This window comes from Colletes latitarsis, chromosome 1 (genome assembly GCF_051014445.1).
Source record: "Colletes latitarsis isolate SP2378_abdomen chromosome 1, iyColLati1, whole genome shotgun sequence".
In the NCBI taxonomy this organism is placed as follows: domain Eukaryota; kingdom Metazoa; phylum Arthropoda; class Insecta; order Hymenoptera; family Colletidae; genus Colletes; species Colletes latitarsis.
The window spans coordinates 42,943,775-42,968,263 of record NC_135134.1 but is presented as its reverse complement, the minus strand read 5'-3'; the positions used below and the strand labels follow the sequence as shown (position 1 = coordinate 42,968,263).

The 24,489-nt window shown below is 35.1% G+C and overlaps 1 protein-coding gene across 1 annotated transcript in view; it reads left to right on the top strand.

The window, feature by feature from the left end:
- LOC143351614 (zwei Ig domain protein zig-8) overlaps positions 1-24,489 on the top strand; it is a 490,804-nt gene that overhangs the window by 118,418 nt on the left and 347,897 nt on the right. The window contains exons 3-5 of the mRNA XM_076783363.1: positions 701-846; positions 13,264-13,337; positions 14,126-14,275. Of these exons, the coding sequence (XP_076639478.1) occupies positions 768-846; positions 13,264-13,337; positions 14,126-14,275 (303 nt within the window). The 5' untranslated portion in view covers positions 701-767. The remainder of the gene's footprint in view (positions 1-700; positions 847-13,263; positions 13,338-14,125; positions 14,276-24,489) is intronic.

Sequence of the window (24,489 nt, the reverse complement as noted above, 5' to 3'; positions counted from 1 at the left end):
CGAGGTCGTTACGAATTCATTGCGAGCATATTTGTGAGGAAATGGGACACATGATAGGACTAGGTTCCGAGTGTGTTAAACTGTTAATCCGGGACCAAAAGGGATGACGATCCTTTTTCTCGGACACATACACAGGTCGGTCGAGTAACGCATTGATCTCTGCCCAGGGAGGCTTTGTGTCTCGTGAACCCGATTGGGTCAGCCCCAGGCAACCGGAGGTGTTATTTCAAAGTCCAGGGGGATTTCCGTAGGCTTGGTAGGATCGTTTGACATTGTGCAGTGAGGGAACCGAGTATAATTAACGACCGCATCCGTCTCGTCTAGTGCTTTATCTTTAATTACCAGACGATAAGATTCAATTTCAGATATTAATTTGGATACTGTAGACTGCGACACTCCAAGCAGTTCGACACTCTTTTAACGATAACGATAATTTATGGGTAATATCCATTAGAGTGTACATATAATACAGCACGGAAGAATTAAATAAGAATCACAAATAGTATGGTTTACAATAAGGTTAACAAGTTTTTTTCTGAATTGGCTCGGTGAATTTGAAAAAAGTCTAATATAGGGGAGAATGAATTTTTTACTACGAAGATTCTATATTTAAAATTTTTGTATTTAAATCCATTTTTTTCTTAAATTAATATTACTTATCGAGATTGTATGTTATAGTTAGTGATTTTTGACATTTCAGATTAGAAGGAGAATAAAAGTGCCGTGCCCAAACTTTCGAAACAGAGATGAGTTGAGGATCTGCTACGATGCTGTGTCGTCTTACGGCCGTGGTGGCCTCCATTTTGGTTCACCAGCTGCACTTTTTGTACGTCGCCGGTTCACTAGGTACGTATACCTCTTGATTTTACATTAAAGTAACAAAAATTTTACATTAAACTGCAAAACAAATTTACTGCATCCTCGTAAAGAGTTTATGAATATTCTTCTTTTCATTATAAAGCAGTGCAGTAAATATTAAACGTTTCCAGTTACAAAAAAGTAATTGCATTGCATTGTTAGACGCGACAAATTTTGCAAATTTATTACTCATTCCTTTGGTAGAAGCGTGAAAATTTTGATATCGTTATCTTGATCCCGGGAAAGTAAAAGCTTTTCGAACGAGCTTACTTGACTCGTTTGCATCGTTATATGCATGTGCGTTGGCCGGAAATTATCACTAGAGCGAGCCATTTGTTTTTAAACGGCGTGCAAACAGAGGGAGTAAGCAGCAATGACATTATGTTGCTTGCTTATCGCAAAAAAGAGAAGAGAAACAATTTGTCAGTGTGATTTATTTGTACGAGCATATTTTGCATTTTTCTGTCTGATACAAGCGAGTTAATGGTACAGTTTGTTATCTACCAACTATGATTACATCAGAATTTAGTTTACCCTCCAGCTCTGTATCAAACTGTAACTAATAGATAATAACAGCGTACAGTGTGTTAAAACGCTAGAGGTATGAATTAATAAATCAATATAACAAGTTTAATAGACGCGTGTCGAAAAATTTATTCTTTCCGATTTTTCAAATATTTCCGTCAATTTTGTGTCAATCATATCTGTCATTTTTGTGTAAACGAATCGTTAGTGAAATGAAATAAAAGCTGATAACATGAAGCTCCATAAAAATATATTATAAATTAACAAAATAACTATTTCCTCCGTAATTATTAGAATACTATACAGGGTGTTCGGCCACCCCTGGGAAAAATTTTAATAGAGGATTTTAGAGGCCAAAATAAAACGAAAATCAAGAATACCAATAACTCGATGGAGGATTCGTTAAAAAGTTATTAACAATTAAATTCAAAAATTTCAAATCGTTCTGGAAAAATTATTTTCGGTTGCGGGGGTCAATTACAATCATTTTTGGTGAATACACATACTTCCGAAATCCTATTCACTTTCGAGAAACAAATTCGAGTAAGTGCTGAAAGTTTTGGGTGAAAAAAAAGACTTTTGAATCGTCTTGGAAAAATTATTTTTAATTGCAGGGGTCAATTACAAGCATTTTTGGTCACGAGACATACCTCCGAAATCCTACTCAGTTTCGAGAAAAAAATTCATTACCGAAACTTTCATGTCTGACTATAGCGTTGATATGTTTCACTGAAATTTCATGCGTATCTTTAAAACATCATAACTTCTGAACGGATTGGACGATTTTAATGTTTAAAAAAGCAAACTACGCGTATTTTGGTGGAGAATAAGTATAAATCGCAAAAATATTCGAAAAGTTGGTCCTTGACCCCGCAAAATGAGAAAAATTCCATAAAAATGGTCCAATTTTCAAACAGCCATAACTCCTACAATTGTGAATATATTTTAATGAAACTGTTTTCTGAAGTAGAGCTCATGGGCACCTACAAAAAAATATTAGACAACTTTTCTGTAGGGTGTCAAACAAAATTACTAAAAATGAAAAAGGAATTTTTAAGAAAAATCGACAGGGGTAGGTGCTTAAATTTTTCGGCGAAAATGAAAAGTTTCAAATCATTCTGGAAAAATTATTTTCGGTTGCAGGGGTCAATTACAATCATTTTTGGTGAACAGACATACCCCCGAAATCTTGCGCATTTTCGAGAAAAAAATTCAGTAGGGTCGGAACTTTAAACGTTAATAACTCTTTAACGAAGACTTCATCAACAAATTGATTTTCGTCTTATTTTGGCCTCTAGAATCCCCCATTAAAATTTTCCCAGGAGTGAGATATTCGAAATATAACTTTGTCACTGGCAATAAATTTCTAATTTATCTACAAGGATATACGAGGGTCACTTGAAAGGTTTACGATTATAAATACGAAAACGTACTTTTTCGAGTCTTAAATAAATTCAACTTTAATTGTATAGATAATTTAATTAATAAACGTCCATTTGTTTATCATCTGACTAAAGTTTCTGTTAAAGTCGGTGTTAAGCCTCAGCGTAAAATTTAATCACGTCACAATGTTCGATGTTTTCCATTTCACGATGGGCAGCGAAGTAGATTTGTTTTAAATTAACTTCTTCGGCAAACTGCGGGACTTATCGACATAAAATATGAAGCAAATGACATTTCAAGATAAGTAAACAAGGCTTGATGAGTATCACCTGCAATGGACGAGGCCGCGAACTTTTCAAACAATCCTCGTACAATGAGACGACGCGACGTTAAAACAATCACGCTTCGTCACTGAACGATAAAGGTTTGTTTGAACTGCAATTTCATTATTTTCATGAAAGTCACGAGTGGTCGTTATATTATCTTTGTCTGAGGGTGTCGTACTCTCTTATCGAGGCTGAAAATACAGAGGTACGGCTGTGAAAGTCGGCTACCGATGAGGGGTAGATTATACGCGCTGAATAACGAACTTCGGGCCGAACGGTCGGTTCCCAGACATTGTCCTATAATTTTCCAATTAAGGCATTGGATTCCCATAAATCCCACGGCTATGGACAGGATCCATAAATTCGACGCTGTATTGAGCGACAAACCACCGCGTTGAACCCCACCGTAGTTTTCGATCCGAGACAGCCCTTACATTATCGACCAAAATGCCTGAATCGAAGAAGAACATTGATGATTTATCGGGTTTTAACGATTAGCGAACTTTCGGCCATTATCGAGAATTTGGCAGTGCAAGTTTGTTTCCAGCAATGTCAGCGAGTAGTTTCGACAATAACAATCTTAAAATATAGAATTTTTCTCGATACTGTGAAGAAATAACAAAATTAAATTGAAAACGAATATTAAATATAAACAGATATTCCTTTCATTCATAATCGTATTATATGAATACGTATATGAGGCAAACCATGCTGAATAACTGAATAATTTGCTATTTTTATTTCGATCTATATTTATTCGAGTAATTGCAAACATTAAAGATAGCCTCCCACAATTATTTTTATAGGTTCGTTTCAATTTATTTTAGTGTTACAAATTTTGAAAACCTCTCTTTTCGATAATAAAAATGATAAATTCAAATAAAAATTAAAATGAAAACGAATATTAAATATAAGCAGATATTCCTTTCATTCATAATCGTATTATACGAATATGTATATGAGGCAAATCATGCTGAATAATTGAGCTTGGAACCTTGCTATTTTTATTTCGATCTATATTTATTCGAGTAATTGTAAACATTAAAGATAGCCATCCACAATCATTTTTAGAGGTTCGTCTCAATTTACTTTGACGTCACGAATTTTGAAAATCTCTGTTTTAAACGAAATATACCCCGAAATAAAATAAATATTTAGGAAAACAAGAATATAATTTTATCCGCCCTGAAGTGTATTTTTGAGTACAATTATTAATAATTGCGATAAAGTAAAGTCTGTATTTCTTTTTTTTTCATTTCTGAAGCTAATTGCTTGTTTTGATTTTTGTTGTAAAAAATATGTGTCATACTTTGATTAATACTAGTTTGTGTTTATTTATTTATAAATTCAGTCGCACGAATGTACTAAAATGAACAGTACAGTGCCTTCTTCGTGCATATTCGAAGAAGGAAACGCAGAAAACACTGAGTAGCAGTTTATTCATTATTTTGTTGGTAATTGTACAAGAGACAGAAGTTTGTTGCTTGAAAACAAAGGAGCAAGGATTATTCTTTTAACGATGGAAACAACAGCTTTGACGCGTCTTAAAATAAATTTTCTAAAAGATCTCCTGTCCGAGGGAAAGGATGGCCCTTCTTTCTTTACGCAAGAGACTGCATGTAAAATATTAACGAAGATTCCACCAGTCGTTTCTTTGCTCTCTGGAAGAATATTTTCTTTCGAGAAGTTCTCACGTAATGGTCTTTTTTTTTTATTCAGCCGGGAGTAGAGCAAACTTCCATTCAAACGAATTTTCTATAATTTTGTCAACTGAGAACGAACGAGACAGGGAAAATTCTTCCCTTTGATAAATTTTACGTTTCGCCCAATTGGAGGAGGAAACATAACAAGACAGCTCACGGAAAAATTTAAGGGGATTTTCAGCTTTCGATTCCAAAAGACAGGATTTCTCTAAGTTTTTTCTTTCGAGAAAATTGTAAAGTCAATCAGTTTGAAATATTACGCGTGTTTTATTCCGACTCTTCAAACGTAAGCTTTCGATTCTCTTCGTTATTTCAATAATTTAAAGTCATGCCAAACTATAATACTACTAAATTGATCGACGAACGTCGGATCGATGCGACTTACGTTCCGGTACCCCTGATAATTGATATAATGGAAAATATTTTGATATTTTCCACGCGTTAATTTCTAGTAACAGAAACAGTTACTCCCATTCGTTAGTACGAATATATTACCAAAGTAACTAGTTATAAGCAGACAAGAGTATTGTAACTTATAAAACAATGCATAGAAGATAAGACTGATTGTGAGAGGGTGGGTATGAATGGACGAAAGATTAAAAACATCGTGGACATATACTGCATTTAGTATGAAATAGAAAATAGAAATACGAATGTACAAACAGTAATTTCTAAAAATAGGTCTCTGTGTTTTATAATTTTCCCGGAAAATTAAATGTATCACAGGCCATAGTCTAAAACTACCAATTCATCGTGAACATCATTCTGTGATAAATGTAGGTAAAGAGATATTAAATCCATGGCATACAAAATGCAGGATAAATTCAAACATATACATAGATAGGGACCCTGAGTCAACGAATGTATTAAAGATATACATTCTACGTAGGCTAGTATCACACACACTATTCAAATTGTTATCAATAAAATTCTGAAAAAGAAGTTGTTCAAAACACAACGTGTATTGTTGATTTGTACACTCAATCGATTTTATAGTTGGGCATTACTCACCTGTTAATATTTTTAAAAAATTACTTCGTAAATAGAAGTAACACAGTGCAATGAACAATATTTGGTAAAAATAAATGGGAAGAATTCACGGGAAACAAGGTTCATTTCATTTACAGCGAAACATCATTATAGTGCACGAATACGAGTGGGAGTAACTGTATGAAAAACTTTTGTTAATAATAACCGAATTGATTTTATCTTCGATTATGAGTTATTATATTATCCAGTGGACCTTGGTGGCCACCTCGTATGATCCAACTATGGAACAATTTCCTCTCCATCGGAGGGCCGATTTCGAACCGGAGGAGTAATTCCGCGGCGACATTTGCTCGGACGTATTTCGAAATCTTGTCCACTAACCAGGTTTATCCTTCCGGGCGAGATTATGTGCCCCATCTTCCTAGCAGATATTACAAGTCCCTGCGTTCCTTTTCTCGGGGCGCCTCTGCTACAGCGGGAGAATTCACCTCGCGAGATTGGTCCTGCTGAAAAAGGACGACGGGGTACTCTCTCGCCGTTGCTGATAAATTTCTCGAGGATTATCCTGTCGTTCTTCAAGAAATAGTTAGAACGAGAGTAAAGGAGATCAACCGGAGGGGACAAAGCATCGGCACGGTCCAGGGGGAGGTGGGGGTGAAACCTAAGAATACGCTTGGGAATCGAGAGAAAAAGAGGTAGCCGGCTAAGAACGATCAGTTGAGAAAATAATTTTCAGGTGCGTCCGTTAAGTCGTCCCGGGGATCTTCTTCGAGGAAATGAAAGAGGATCTACTCGTGTTCTAAGTCTTTCTAGGCGAACGATTCCGTCGAGCGCGATGTCGTTTGAATCGCCGAATTTGATGGAGTGATATTGCGCGGCCTTGTGGTCTTTCGGATGCTATTTTCCTCACTTTATTTCCCTGCCAGTTGACTATGTCTCTTTCAGCCGTGGCCTTTATAACCGGCGAGATTGCTCAGTTTCCCGGTTTCGGCTCAAAGGGAAAGACGCTGGGGTTACTGACTTTATTACTTCTTCCTATCCTACACACAGTGCCAAGAACGGCGTAAAGACCGATTCTTGCATTGTGACTTACGGATTTGATTCTATATCGTCGATCTTTATTCTTCTATTTTTCCATTTTCGTACGAGAATCTCATTTTTTTTCTCTAAAACTGCGGAGCTGAGCTTCGCCTCTTCCTCCGACGAGTTGTAGCAATTCGTGTCAAAATCGGAAATTAGAACCTGCCAGTTTTCTATAATAGAAACCTTGGAGAATATGAGTATTGCCAGGGGCAGTTGTCCCTCCATTTTTTTACGATTTGGTGAAAAAACAAGTGATCAATTGAACTTCAGAAAAGTAGAAAAGTCTTACTTCCCTTACATGGTGTACAGAGTATTATTAACCCTTTGTCGTACAATAACGTGTCTGACTTATTACAATTCTTGATGTCAAGTCTTGTATATTAAATGAACATTTTTACATTCACGAGGTATTCTTAAAGCAAATCTATTCTTTCTCGTGGCAAACAACTCGTAAACAAAAGTAAGTAGTATACGTTTGAAAAATTATTCGAAATTAAATGGTACGTCGAGGGGTAAATAATTTTGTTTAAAGAAACTATTTTAAATTCGCAGCCATTAGCTCGGTGTTACCCACGAAGAAGAACTTTTCCATCGTGGGTAACACCGATTACCAGGTCTCACCACGTGGAGGTTGCTACGAGTGGAGACCCGAAGAGAGATAGATGGAATCAAAGTTCCATCGATCTCCCTTTTACATTCTTACAAGCTAGATGACTAAACTAGAGAGATAGAAGGAAGCAAACGTTCCTTCGATCTTCTAGTTTAGTTGTGCCAAGTAATTATTTTGTTTGAAAGAGGGATGAAGCTAAATCAAGGGAGACGCGACGCGACGCGATGTTGAACCGTGCAGCGGATCTTTGGATCGAATCGACTGCCCTTGATATCTCGATCTCGATAGGAAAACGGATACTCCGAGAAATGGAAGGTATGCGTTTCCGCAGAAAACGGATACTCCACACCTTCCAACGAAGTACCATTTTCCTTCGATCGAGCTACCAAGGGAAGGCGGTTAGATCTTTCGGACCAACTGCACGGCCGATCACATGTTTCAATCGATGGAACAGCGGTGATCGAAGCGAGAAACGAGATACGGAGTTGAGAGAAGCTATTTGTTTTATAATTGCTTGGCAATGTTGGGAGACGCGTGCAGTAGAAACTTAAAATTAACGTCAAAGCTTAAGTCTAGCCGAGTTAAAACTAAAATTCGGACGATAGAAGGAAACAAAGTTCCTTGGATGTTCTGATTTTGTTGTACCAAGCAATTATTTCGTTAAAAAAGGGTGAAGCTAAATCGTGAGAGACGCGACGCGACGCGATGCTGAACCGTGCAGCGGATCCGAGGATCGAACCTACTGCCGTTGCTAACTCGATCTCAATAGGAGAACGGATGCTGCAACCCTGAATCGAGGTCTCCATTTCTCCAACGCAACCCGCCGGGAGCCCGAAGGACCCGACTTAGGCTGTCTGACAAAGAGAGAGTACCTGAGACAAGGTCGACTCCCGCTGGAAGGTGTGAGTTTCCGCAGGAAACGGAAGCTCCACACCTTCCAGCGAAGTACCATTTTCCCTCGATCGAGCTACCAAGGGAAGGCGATTAGATCTTTCGGACCAGATACACGGCCGATCACATGTTTCAATTGATGAAACAGTGGTAATCGAAGCTAGGAACGGGGGAACGAGCGAGAGAGAAGCTACTTATTGAATAATTGCTTGGTAGGACGCGGAGATACGTGCAATAAAGAAACCTTCGACGTTAATTTTAAGATTTGCGACGAAGCTTAAATCTAATCGACTTAGAATTAAATGTCCCTCGGCGGTTGTGGCGTCTTCCTTCGATGTCCCTGCGATTAATCTGAATTTAAGCTGGAACAAAAATTGATACATACATTAGTAATATATAAAAAAAAAAATTTAATGAACACCATGTAATCCATTGATTACTAAGTAGTGGATTTATTGCGCTGATGTATCGAAGAGTGGAGTAGATGAGAATCTATAAGTTGGGGTAGCTACGAAATTTAGAAATATTCATACCTAAAAGGATGTACAAAATTGGCATATGATGAGACAGTCAAAATGGTAATAAATTAAAAGATGTATATCATAAGAATTTCACAAATAACGACAAAATAAAAATTCTGATTAATCGAGAAATGATGTCGGTGTACCCAGTTAGAGTCAACAAATTTAATGCAGCGAGAAATTAGAAAGTTCTCAAGCCAGATTCCATTAATATTAAATTTTGCGAAAACGTCAAAACAATTTCACAACCAACGTCAAAAGAAAAGTTCGAATGAATCAAACAATGATGTCGATGTACTTAGCCAAAGAGTCAACAAATTTTGAGCAACGAGACATTTCTCATTAGGTCAAATTCCAATTACTACACGCCTAGTAAAATTGTGAGAACAATTTCCCAGATAATTCCAAAATGAAAATACCAGACTATTCAACAAAGTATCACAGCAAAATTTTACGAAAATTTGAACAATAATCCAAGAACGAAAATCCCATTCTAATCAGTACCAGCAAAATTTAATAAATGTTTTAGAAACAAATATGATAATGAATCAACACGATACTTCATTACCATTGCCACATAATATTATATATATCAAACCAATCATACCGATTCGAAAAGTAATGTATAAGTAGGAAGAGAGAAACGAAACATTCATAATGATGAAATAAAACCGAATGGACAGACAAATTTGACGCCAAATAATCAAATAAAACAAATAAATAAATTTTGTACTAATAATATATGGTAAATGAGTGGAGTGGACTTACTACTCGTTGATACATAGTTACAAGTAGCATTTCTGTAGTGGTCAGTTCTGGTCACTTCTGGTCAGTAGCGGTCAGTTCTGGTCAGCAGTGGTCAGTTCTGGTCAGCAGTGGTCAGTACTGGTCAGCAGAGGTCACCAGTGGTCGCCAGTGGTCGCCAGTGGTCAGCAGCGGTCAGGAATCCCCAGCGGTTCACTTATGGCCACGTGTAGGCCCCCGAAGTCGCGGCGAGACTGAAGAATTCTTCCGCAGTGAACGTATGTGACGCAATGAAGGAGTGGGGAGACTCAAAGTCGAGGCCAACATCAAAGTTAACGGTTAAGGTTGTCTGCAGAAGAATTATTTCGGTTTTTCCTATTTTTTGGCATTTCCTTGGTCTTCACTGGATCACTGACCTTGATGTCAACCTCATAGTTGACCATCTGACCATAGTCCAACCATTGTTGACCATCGAATAACCAATTAAAGCTTTCTTACAATGATCCCCTTACATTTTGATGCACGATCTTTTTAACATTTTTTTCCATTTTGAAGGAGTGTATCTCAAGACTAGGAAATAAAAGAATAAACGTTAAAGTGACTTAACTAAACTTGTGATACTATGTCAGCCAGTTTCAAAAGTGTGGTTGTATGTTATATGAAAATTAGTTTTCACCGATACACAGAATATTAATAACAATAAGTACCGCGACAGAATGTGTAAATAATATATATTGTAAATGAATAGAGTTATTTTCATGTAAAGAACGTATAATTAAAACGATACATCACTCATTACACATTTCAATTATTAGCTTCAAGATTAGCGTATTAATATTACCGAATCGACGAATCCCAATTACAAATTCTAAACACAGTTGTCGAATTGATTTTGTTTAATGTTTGTAACACGCTTTCGGATTTTCACTTTTTAATATTGAACAATTAGCGAACGCACCAATCGGTGCTCGTTAATGTTTTTTTTTTTTATTCGAACGAGGACAGAATTTCTGGTGCCCTGCGTGCAGACGGATGCATTAATGCACGGCAGTAAATTAACAATCGGGCAAATTTCTCCGAGCTGAATGCAAATGGAAGAGCACGCGTGTATTTCAATTTTGCCTGTAGCGAATGCTCCATGCGATCAGTACAGGATTTATGCAAGATTTCTATCGATATATGCGCGGACACATCCGAGCTTAGTGTCATTCAGTATGTACCGAACTGACACGAGGAGCAGACTAGAGGCGATTGAATTGATGGACATTCGTCACTAGTCTCTTAACGAAGAAAAATATACTGTACATCGAAATATTGTTGACTCAAATAAAATACGAATAATGAAACGGTAGAGAACTAACAGATAACAATAGAGTCTTAAATTAAAGCAACTTAATTACTTAAATAATATTCTTAACATTATAATTGTCTTACTCTAATATCATGTTTCGCACGTACAAGTCTTTCCAAAGATTATAAAAATAATAATGATAATAGGATTTCCTTCATTCTTCCTTTTTTCTTTAATTTATATTTCATTTGTTACTGAGTTTGAAACCCATTAGCAAGGACGTAACACCAATTAACAAAAAAGAAGTAGTTAAAGTAGTTGATTCAATTTATTCTACTTTTACGGAACACGTGTCTTTTCTGCCTCTGCCTTGAAAACGCGCGAAAGAAATACAAACTTACGCCGCGACTCAAGAAGGCAGAATTCGACTTAAAATCACAAAGACGGTGAATTTTGAGTATTTTATCCTCTCGTACGGAATGTACGGATTCCGATGTAGCAGGCGCCGTAATTCCCCAGAATGCAGGCATATTTCTATTTATACCTTCGGCAACTTTTTGTCACGGCGAAGCGCTTATTTCCGTCGATCGCGAAAGTTTGCTTTTGTTCTCGTATCTGAAATACCGTGTAACCTTGCGAAGGGAATACATTTATGTGTATCGTCTTGGAAACTGGCGTGGAGTCGCGTGTGCTAGCTGCTGATAAGGCCATTCTATCCGCCGACAGCCGAAGGAGTTTCCTTCTGCCCGTAGGAAAGTGAAAAACTTTTCCCACTGCGATGTACTCGTTCTCCAACTTCGCGACCGTTCTCATAGTAATTCGATTTTCTGCGTCTATTACGCTAACGACGTGGTCGTTGGTGTTTGCGCGGGAATCTTTCTTTCGGGACTAGGGGCACGGTAACGTTTTGTTTCTCGGATCAAAGGAGGATAAGACAAAGCCACGATTCGCATTTGGACTCGGCTTAACGTGGTGATTTATAGCGGTGACGTCGGAAACTTTTATTATCGCCGCCATCGGGGTCCCATTTCGTTCGCGTTTCGTTCCCTTATCGTATCCGAGTTTCAGCTGTTTACCTCGTGGAACGATGTTAACTGGCATCTATAAAAGGTTTGACTCAATATTATAACGTAGACGATACTTTTAAGGACTTTAGGTTCGAGCAATCTTTGTGAAAACTGTGCTTCGGATTGTGTTTCGGCGATCTTCTTGAAAAATCGAAATTTTTTTAGAGATATCGACACCTTTTTAACTTTAGAACGTCAATACGAGAGAAGTTGAGCAAAACTGCTTAACCTTCTTTAAGTCTTCTCCCTTTAATCTTATTGATTATAAATAATACAAAGTGACTCTGAAAATTATGTGGTGGAGGAAAAGAAAGGAAAGGGAAAAGCATTAGATGCTGGCAAGTATGAGAACTGTCGCCATATGCTCCCATGCTAGTGACAAAGTTATATGTCGAATATCTACTTTTAATTTACTTCTCACTACTTAATTTACCTTTCTGAGAGTCGTATTAGTATACAGAGTATTTGGCCACTCCTGGGGAAAATTTTAATCGGAAATTCTAGAGGCCAAAATAAGACGAAAATCAAGAATATCAATTTATTGATTGAGGCTTCGTTAAAAAGTTATTAAAAAATTTCAAATCATTCACGGAAAAATTATTTTCGGTTGCGAGGGTCAGTCACAATCATTTTTGGTGGATAGACATACCCTCGAAATCCTACGCACTTTTGAGAAAAAAATTAATTACTGAAAATATAATGTCTGACCACAACTGTCTGGTTACCCTGAAAAAGAAAATTTCAAATCGTCCTGAAAAAATTATTTTTAGTTGCAGGGGTCAATTACAATCATTTTTGGTAAATAGACATACCCCCGAAATCCTACCCATTTTCGAGAAAAAAATTCGAGTAGGTGGACAAATTTTTCGACAAAATTAAAAAATTTCAAATCGTTCTTGGAAAATTATTTTTAGTTGCAGGGGTCAATGGCAATCATTTTTGGTGAATATTTTCTATAAATTGCAATATTATGACTGAAACAGGGACGACGATTAAAATTTACAGATAGAAGTGATGCTCGTGTCGCCGCAATTCACGAGTTTATGTTTTACCAGAATTGTTCTAATAGCAGAAGATAGCGCGATCGAATAATGGAACACGGATCAATTAATCGAGTTTCCACGGATACAGTCATTCGGATAATTAAGCATATCGTTCATTAATTGTAACGAGGATGGCAGTAAATTTGCGGTCAAGTTTAATTACGTCGTTGTATTTAAGTAATAAAACTTAGACAGACTAACGTATAATCTCGTTCTAAATTGTTTCAGGTGGTAAGCCGTTTCCTGGACTGGAAAACCTGCCGAAGTCGTTCTGGCATGAGCTCAGCTCGCCTTTTACCGAGGTAAGTCGGCTGCATAATTGGAACGAGCAGTTAAAATGTCTTTTTGAAAAAGCTACTGTCACAGTTTTCACACCGTTTCTCTCGACGTGCCGTACAATGCAGTTATCACCCAATAACAGTGCAAGGTTGGGAAACTGTAAAGATTTCTCGTACATTTACGTGACTTTCGTATAATAAATTTGAATAATAAAGTTTCTTCGTACATGGCATGTTCGATGATTAGTGTTCTGTTAGAGCTAAGTTACTAATTTATTCTATTTTATTCATTACTGAGTCTACTTTCTAATTTAAAAACTGCATTCGCGCAGATTTTGTCCTACTCATTCCCTCGAGAATTTTAGAAAACATACGTTACACAGAGTATGTAAATACTTTAAGAATAACAGTTATCAATTTCAATTTTTATAGCAATTTATTTGATTAAGTTTGTTGAATTTTGATTTCCCTATTCGTTCAGATATATTTTACATGTAACTAAGAAATGTTTTTCTTTCTATTTTTGAAAATATAATATGTATATTATTCCTTTCATAGTGTCTTAGTAGAATTGAGAATAATTTGTCATATCTTTAAATGATTGAATAAAAATTATATACTAAAATCAATATTTTTTGGCAAGAAATTCACGATAAAATGCAATTTAAATAAGGCCATAAAACAACGAACATAATTTGGAACTTAACTTCTGAATTACGAATTTTTTAATAATCAGACATTATACATTGGCGTCGACGGTAAAAAGAAAGAGAAATTTCTGCTCTGTAACGTATTCTTCCTTCGGATTACAGGTATACGAGGTGGAAAGTTTCGCGACAGATACTGGCGGCACTCCCGAGCCCAGGCCCTTTTTCGAAGATCCAGAGAGCAACATTACCGTGCAACTTGGCGCTGAAGTATATATGCACTGTAGAGTACAAAACCTGCAGGATACTTTTAAGGTAAATTCTCTTTTTTCTTCTTTTCCAAATGTTCCGTGAGCAACGACGCACGTTTCTTTCAGCTCTAGCGTAGAAAGTAGCGGCGTCGGTCGAATAATCTCGAAATTTATTCGATTCATGAAGTTCCTTAACACTAGAACAATCGAACTTATCGAAATTCATAATTTCTAATCGAAATTGTAAAAAATTTACTCGACTGAATTTTTGTAAATTTTACCGTGGTTTCCTATAAGACAATTAATAAACATTTATTCCCATTATATTATAAAGACGCCATAATTGGCGGTAGTTTTAGTGTTAGTGGAATTTAATTAGGATACAAACCATGTGTTATAGCAATGCCCCTTACTCGATATCCAAAGCAACAAACTAATTGATGAATTGAGGAAGCAGGGTTTTTCCCTTTCACTGTCGATTAATGTTTAGAATTTCTCCTTCAGAAATCTGTAGCGATTGTTTGTAGTAGCGTATATTCCTTCCTAAATGAATGTAATCTATCGATTAAGGAAACCTTTGTATCATATAACGTAGACAGTACTGTAAATTACGTCGCAGAATAAACTCCATTGAATATTTGAACCGCGTTAAAATAAAAAAAAATGTCAACAAAAGATGTTTTGCATAATAACGTGCACCGTGTATCCATTTTCTTGTATCGTTAAAAGTAGCGATGATATCTCTTTGTAACTCTGTAACTCTGTTACAAAGAGATATCATATTACCGAGACACTGTTATATTTCATAGTGTCGCATTTATATTACAGCGAATGATCTCGATCAAAGATTTTTCTCACTTTTTCTACCACTATGTGAAACTGGTAATTTAGTCTAGATACCGATAGGTTCTACGGTAAGGGTGTAGCTAGCGATGAGTAGATTCGTATCAAATGACCCATACCAGACCATTACGCCTGACTCTTTCGATAAATCTTTGTGGTCGTTCTGCGCTTCATATTTCCTTTTTATGACAGCCATGTTTTAGCACTGCAATGGCGTCTTTTGTTTTATAACACGGCAGTCCAACACTTTGGGGTCGGTTCACCACGTGTTTATTCAGGCCATATCCAAAACGATCTCGCGTTATGAAAAACTATTACTCGGGTAATATGTTTCGCATGGTTTAATGAGAAAATTCGACCGAATTGCCCGTGCTGTCTGAAATTTTTACGAACTATTAGTACAGGGACGATTTCTGGCGGAGCTTTATCTATGGTGTGATTTCAAAGTGCTATTTTTTATTGCACAGAGAACGGTTTAGAGCTTATTTAGAGGCTCGTGCCCGTGGTTTATTTAATTTTTTACTTCGGTTAAATTCAAGAATAGAAGTTTGAAAAAATACTTATTAAAATTCCAAAAGTCTTTAGTGAAATCTCTCACCACAATCGTTTTCATAATAAATCAGTTAATACTATACAGGGTGTTCGGCCATCCCTGGGAAAAACTGTAATTGGAGATTCTAGAGGCCAAAATAAGACGAAAATTAAGAATATCAATTTCTTGACTGAGGCTTCGTTAAAAAGTTATTAAAAAATTAAATTAAAAAATTTCAAATCATACTAAAAAAATTACATTTAGTTGCAGGGGTTAATTACAAGCATTTTTGGTGAATAGACGTACCCCCGAAATCCTACTCATGTTCGAGAAAAAAATTCGAGTAGATACTGAAATTTTTAGACGGAATTAAAACATTTCAAATCATACTAAAAAAATTACATTTAGTTGCAGGGGTTAATTACAAGCATTTTTGGTCATTACACATACCACCGAAATCCAACGCACTTTCGAGAAAAAAATTCTTTACCGAAAATATAATGTCTGACCATAGCACTGATGTGTATCCCTGAAATTTCATGCGAATCTTTAAAACATCATAACTTCTGAACGGATTGGACGATTTTAATGTTTAAAAAGGCAAACGACGCGTATTTTAGTGTAGAATATGTAGAAATTCTAAAAATATTCGGAAAGTTGTTCCTTGACCCCGTAAAGTTAGAAAAACGTCATAAAAATGGTCCAATTTTTAAACAGCCATAACTCCTACAATAGTGAATATATTTCAATGAAACTTTTCTCTGAAGTAGAACTCATGGGTACCTACAAAAAAGTATTAGACAACTTTTTCGTTCAGCCTCAAACAAATTTATTAAAAATGAAAAACGTATTTTTAAAAAAAATCGACAGGGGTAGGGTGCTTAAATTTTTCGGCGAAAAGAAAAATTTCCAATCATTCTGGAAAAATTATTTTTGGTTGCGGGGGGCAATTGCAATCACTTTTGGTGAATACATATACCCTCGAAATCCTACGTACTTTCGAGAAAAAAATTCTTTACCGAAAATATACTGTGTGGCCGGAAATGTTTCTATAACTTTTTAACGAAGCCTCAATCAAGAAATTGATATTCTTGATTGTCGTCTTATTTTGGTCTCTAGAATCTCCCATTAACACCCTGTATACTAGATTAATTAATTTCGTACTTATATGTGAAACAGAAAATTGCCATGCGCTTTGAAAGGCTCTTTACGTATTTCGATTAAATTAGTTTATCAAAATTATTCAAGTTTGCAGATATTTAATCGCCCCTTTTAATAACGTAAGACGAATCGATGAAGTGTCGTAGTCATATAAGTTTGCCAGAGTCGACAACAATTCAGGCGAAATAGTTGATCGTAGTTAATCTCATGGCATTTGATTCTCGCGTTGTCAGTTTAGAATTGTCTACCTTCCACTCAGTTTCTCGTGCTTCTTTGCACTAAAAGCTTTGCGCCGTTACCAGTATTTTCCAGGAAGAATCTCGTTGTACTTTTCTCTTTGCAGAGCGCCTTCAGCCAAGTCTTTTTCTCCGACCGTCGGCACTCTAACCCGTTACTAAGTTCACAACGAAAATTGTGCGCGGTGGTGGCCAAATATTTTCCTCTTAATTTTGTGGCCATTTGACTAGAAAAGCCTTTATCGGTGTAACACGTGCAAAAATGCTCTTTATCGAGATAAACGTAACCGAAAGATAGGTCGAAAGCCACTGAACTTTCATTTTATGGTTCTGATCCTTATTTTACGCGAAGTTTAATTATCGAAGACAGTCGATGGAGTCTAATTTTAAAACTTGGTTATCGAAATTAATGTGTCTTAATACTTTCAGGCCTAATCGTAACATACGCGTTAAATAACAATTTAAATATAATTTTATAATTTATTACTTTGATAAAATTTTACATAAATTTAATTAGAAAAGTATGCAATGATCTTTATGAATGAAACTGCTCATAAAACAATTATTAAGTCTGACAAAAAGCTATGTTTAAATTGTAGTTTAAATTCCAAAATTTATCAAAATTCTCGATCAAGCTCAAGAAATCCTGTATAGGTATCTTTATCAACAACGATATTTAATGAAAATACATAGTAGTTTAAATAACGAAGTTCAAGAAACATGTATTTTAGGAAAAAATAATTTTACAGTAGATTTTCAATGAAGTTAAGTTTTATAAACATAAAAAAGTGTTGACTCTGACGAATTGTAATACTGTTTTCTTTTACTGAATTTAAAAGCAGGTAATTCCAATGTAATATAATACGAGGTACATTTTTCTCAGTATTTTAGCAAGGCTTCAATCAGTTTCTAGGACGCTTTCAACTTTAATATAGAAAATATGTGTCGCGTTACTTTATCTCGTATTAACATTTTGATAAACTTCTGCGTCTCCTTTTTCCAAGGTTCAAGGATTGTCGATTATATCCCATCATATCTCGCTGTTTTTAGGACGCAGAGATTCAACGAAACGTACTCTTTTGAAGAAAGTCATGAATGTGTTCTAAAGTTCGTATTTACATATGTGTTTAATTAAAAGTACGACATTTTTGTTTAGAAATTCTTTTTACGATTCATCATGGTCGAGCTCTTTGAAGTACAAGACTTTTAATATTCGAGAAGTAATATAAACATACACTGACATCATACACGACATAAATTATCTGGTACTTTTAGTCTGATTATTTTATTAAATTATTCGTTGTTAGTTCAATGTATCTTCGCTTTTCGACTAGTAAATTTAAAAGTTACCTGGCAACTATAATGCAGCATTTCTTTGTTTCATATTTATTAGTGTAAAACTAATTTTCGTAGCGAAGATGTCACAAATATTTTCTTTGATTGTAAATCTATGTAAATCTATTTTCGATTACAAATGAATTCTGATTTGTTGTGAAATTTTATGCTGCGGTAAATTGCTCTCGTTACGAAATGAGAAATTTTAATACTTAGAAATATAACGCTCCGTTTGCGTGGCGTACTAACATCCGTGTTGTTTTTACTATCCAATATTTTTCTGTTTTTGACAATTTTCCACAAATAAAGCTTGATGTGGGCATAACAGTGGCAATTAAATATAATTGTATTTCATTTGTAGAATGTTTCGCGTCAGTTGTTTCGTTTGGTGGCGGAAAACGAACAAAATAATCTCTCACTTTGCAAAAGTAAAATTACAAAGCCAAAACTCTGCACTGTTTGAAAAATAAAATTTTTCATTTTATGGTTTTATATCATGCAGGTGACATCTTTGTAAGCGGTGATTGTTTAGCTCGTAATACTAACTGCAATATTGTAAAGCTTTTTGGCTAGTGCCCTTATGGCAATGGGGCCCTAAAGCCTCTATTAAAATGTAATAGTGCAGATTCAAAGACTGTGTCAAGTGACCTAAACGGGACCACTAAACGAGCTTGACTCGATAAATATTCGTGCTCGTTCTCCACTCCATATTTCCTTTTTATAGCAACTGAGCTCTAGTAATACGACAGCATGTTCTTGCGTTATGGCTTTATGGTACTTACAATAGAATAGTATTTCGGTCGAGTAACAATTTGGTATAACATTTGAGATTGGGTCACAGAAACGATAAAGAGAATTTATTGCAGCGCGATAGATAAAATCAATGGATGTAACTATTTACGGATTGGAAATTAGGTTTTATATCTATAGGGCTGTACCATACAAGCATTAATCTGTGTTTCATACTTTGTTTCTTGATCGAGCCTTTATCTTCGTTTTTACTGCCAAGCAACTTAACTTTCACAATTTTATTGAATCATTTTTGAATTACTTTTTCTAAACCTTCTCTTTATTTTTGTACCAATAGTTTTTAAGAGAAATAGTGATGAACATGATGGTTTTCAAATAATACAATTTTTAATTAAATCGTAAACCTATAGAACATATACATTTATATAGATCTAAATAGTTTTCTAAAAAGAACCTTTAGTATTTTTCTGAACAAGAAACGAGGAAAGAAATATATATTCAAAAATAATCTAGCTCATACTTGACAATATGAAGTATTTGTTAATTTTGTAATATCAACGTTCGTACAATTCTGAAAAAGATTCTGAAAGTAGTAACTATTTTTGAATTTGGTTTTTTATTCATACACTATTGTCGCAGAAATTTTCTTAATCAATGGCCATGGCAGCTTTTGCATATGAAATGCGAATCCATTGATCCGCCAATAGGAATTAAGCGGATTAATTAAAAATTTTCGAATCGTATTGCATATTTTTTATTTTACGGTACAAGAATTTCTATGGAACACCCGAAATTTTGGAATTTATCGATTAGATTGTGCCCTATTGTTAAAGTGTTCCATCATCTGGCTATAATTGCTTTGTTCTAACCTATCGAACTTTTCCACTAATTAAAAACTTCATCGATTCGAAGTTCAAAACGTACACTGATCTAAGTCGCTGCAAATCCGGGACCTTTTAGTAGAGACAACCGATCCGTGTGTTCCACTTTGGCAACATGCCAATCTGCAAACATCTTAAAGTTAGATATTTACATTTAGATCCAAACCATTAGACGTATTTTTAACTACGAAACTGACAATCTCGAATCTGTATAACTTGGAACTAAATTTGCTCATGAAGTTGCTTCCAATTATAAGTTATATATAACTATAGTAATCCGTTTATGTTTCATCTGTAAAGAGCTACTGTAAAAGAAAGACAAAGTTGTTTCATTCCACTACAAATTACTAAATTATTATATTTATTGTGGCAACACAGATTAAATGATCGACCGAGTGCTTGCGAGAGAGCGTAGCCCTCTTCTGGCGGACGCAGGAAGTGTCGCCACATTGCGTTTGAGGAAAGTTATTCCAGTATTTAGAGCTTAGCAATGAAGATTTCTTAATTTTAAAATAGTGACAAACATAATAGTTTTCCATGATAATATTGTTACTATTAATAGTGCTAGTACTACTAAATTATAATTTAAACAATAGAATATCCCAGAATCAATTTAAAAAAATGAAATTAAAGAAAATCGTCGAAGCATTTCGTAAAGTTCCGAGAGGTTTATTTTTGATAAAAGAAAGTTAAAAGAAATTGATGGAACTGATGTAAAAATAACTAGTTTATTTATTTCCAGTGGACGATTTGTATTTATCTTGAACTAGTTTGCACGGAATATTAAGACACTGTTTTGGACAGGGAGGCCAAAATCCACTTTTAAAATTCTAGCATGAGGAATACTCGTCGCACGTTCGCGAAAAATTTATCTTTGCACGCGTATAAGTCTATTTAAGAGGACGCGATAAATTTGGACGCGACTTTCATAAAGCACTCTGCTGTTCCTGTTTCGTATTATCCTACAGCGGAACGACGTTCTGTATCGCTCGCGGCAATAAAAAGAACGTCACGGCTGGAAATGGCGTCAAACGTTCTATAGCGTGCATTTCGCGGTATGGTCGATAAATCGTTGTGGAATTCACCAATCTCGTGCAATGATTGTGACGCTTTGGGAATTGTCTCACGAAATTCAATCTTACTAAAGGCTGATTCCCTCTGGTGCTTAATAAACGCGACACACGAGTGATGCTTATGCTCAAAACTCTATTACACTTTTTAATTTTATAACGGAACAACATTATCCATATCTATATCTATAAGAACAAGACAAAATTCTTTCCTAAAATATAGGGTGTTCGACCACCCCTGGGAAAAATTTTAATGGGAGATTCTAGAGGCCAAAATAAGACGAAAATCAAGAATACCAATTTGTTGATTGAGGCTTCTTTAAGGAGTTATTAACGTTTAAAGTTCGCGTGCGCGTGATAGTGGTTCTCACTCAGCATGAGAGATTCTACTCACTGACGTATCGACAGCCTTACAGTTTTCTGAGTGAAAGCCACTATCGCGCGTACGCAGCTGTTTTCAAGTTGCCGTTCTACAGGCGGAACTTTAAACGTTAATAACTTTTCAACGAAGCCTCAATCAACAAATTGGTATTCTTGATTTTCGCCTTATTTTGGCCTCTAGAATCTCCCATTAAAATTTTTCCCAGGGGTGGTCGAACACCCTGTATTAGTACATATCCTTTCAAAGACCAATAATAGAAACATCTTGAGAGCTATAGTGTTTGTAAAATTAAAAAATGTGATATAATTTTGCATAGAGTCTATTGAGCACCAGTATATCGATAATTTTTAATTACTACAAAGTGGAAATAAGTTATTTAAAAATGAGAAGAAATTTGTTTCGCAGCGTACCTTTAATATTAAATAGAATTGCAAGTTATAATGATTTACTTTTTTCACGAAGATTGCACAAAGAAACTCGAGCATTTCCTGGTGCGTCGTTTATTAACACTGATAATATTATTAACGAGGTTGTTGATTCGACGGTGCTTCTTCGTAGTATAAACTGTAAATTCGTTCTCAGGTAAACTTTAAATTACAGAGAGGAGTTCGTCGTTCGCTTGAAACAATTAATAATTTAAAGTTCTCAAGTCGGCAGAGGAAAAATCAGGTTAACGTAATTAAACAGAGTACGCGAATTACGTAATAGAACTATGGCAGCCGTAATACCGTTATGAAAGCGCCAATTAGTATGAGAATTAATAAAGTCTGAGAAAATATTGTAGTTCTTCTAAAAAATGTGTCCGTAACAAATATTCATATTAAATTATCACTGCATAAGTGGATAAGATATTGCACAATATACATACATACGTTGTAATTATTACATAATTTTTCTTTGACAAAAATGACAAATTACTTCGTATCGATATTTTGACGTGTCAAACGTAGACTTCAGGTACTTTTTAAAGTTTTTCTGTTAACGGTGTGTTAGTTTCCTGGTCAAAATTCAAAGCTTCTTTGTCGACCAATGAGACTTCGCTCGATGTGAAATACTATTGTATACGGTGCCCTAGCGACTCCATAAATCTGACTACCCACTTTCAGGCTGCTTCCATTAAGAAAAGAGCATTATCTTACAAAGTAGAGCGAAACAATCGAATTTCAAGTTATTACTTATTAATTAGATTTTAATTTTTTGTAGATAGAACTAAAGTCGAAACGAGAGGCAAGAAAGGATTTACTATAACTTTGCAATAATGAACTTGCTAGTGACCACGTGGTAAATAAATGTGGATAGTTGTTCACTTAACACATCTCCCAACAATAATTACAAAAACATTTCCGAATGATAGTTGATATTATTCACGTTCGTAATATTTTCTCAATATTAATTAAACAAAATCATAATCATTGGATAAAATCGTGGCATACGCTGTTCGAATAATCGAATAACTCCGTTTTATTGCGAAGATGATTCATTTTTAAATATTGAATTTAAGAAAAAAGTGTAGCGTTAAAGCTGGAACTTTCTTTCAATTTTTCATCGAACTACGTAGTCGTTTTAATTTTATTGCTTGATTTTTAGCGTGGTATTTCATTTCACGTTTCTGCATTTTATATTGCGGCCAACTCTCTTGGGAATTCTATAATTAACTGTTAATACAATTATGGTTTCGCTAGGTTTTAATTTATATTATTTCATATTCCGTTTCCGATGATAACTACCTTTTCGTTTCACCGACATCTTAATTTAAAAACCATGGTCTTTACTCGGGAAGTGTGATCAATAAATATTACGTGATAATTCAGAGAAAGATAATAGAGAAAGAAAGCATGAGCGAAATGAAAACATTGTGTATATTTCCCTCTGCTCTTGTTCGAGACTACTGTTCAGATAATTGTACGCCCCGTTAATCGGTGATCCGATAACCGAATATTCCGTTAATCGATGTTTGGATAATCGAATGGTTGGATAATCGGTGCTCCGATAATTGAGATTTTACTGTAATCTTCGCGATTACGGCATTGCTGATGTTTGGAATATAGTTCTTGAGACTGAGATACTTTATAATGATAGAGATGACAAAATAAATTTGTGTAACTTTACTTACGATTGAAAATAACGAAAATAAATCCTGATATGCGAATTTTTAAAACTGGAAGCTTCTGGCAGCTTCCATTAAAATTTTTCCCAGGGGTGGCCGTACACTCTGTATACTGTGTGTCATGATCCACTCGTTCTCGAGGTAATCATTGTTTAAGTATCGAACGAATTTGAGCAACAGGTTATTTATAACATTCGGTATCAATCTGATTTTACATTCCAAGCTATCTTCCACAGTTTCAATTCAGTGATTCGGTTTTTATTCACGATAGCTCATAAATTCTCAAATGCAGAATAACGCCGATATAGTAGGTACTTGTGTTCGGTTTTTGCAGCAATACGAGTGACGGGATCAGAAATAAAACTTCTAGAATGGAGTGACATAAATTTATATTTACGGCCGGCCTATTACGGACGATTTATATTTGCGTTCTTCAGCCAATAGAAGGGACAAACGATAAGAAAGATATGAAAACTGAAAAAAAACGTAAAATCCATTTTAGAAAGAAAATGAAAAACGAGTGAATCAAGACTCTTGTATTAATTATTGGTTTATTTCGTTATATTCGTACTTCAATAAATAATCTCTTTAGTACGGAGGGAACAAAGTATTCTTAAGTTGATCCACGTTCCGAAAAGGTTGTCGTCTACTGCTATAAATTATACGTCTAAATGTACATAAATTAAAAATTTCAATTATAGACAAAGTTACAATTTTATTTATGGTTACTCATAAAAGTATCCGCCTACATTATGAGTATAACATATTTCAGTGAATTATAATGTAAAGTATATTTATCAAAGATTATATTAATATAGATTATAATCTATAATTTTGAATATAACATTAATTAAATACGTAAAATATGTTACATTTATAAGGTGGGTGGATGCTTTTGTAACTGTATGTAGATTCTGGAAAAAGTAAAAATAGTAAAAAAAAAGAAATTTATTCGGAAAGCCATCATCAATCCATTGATAA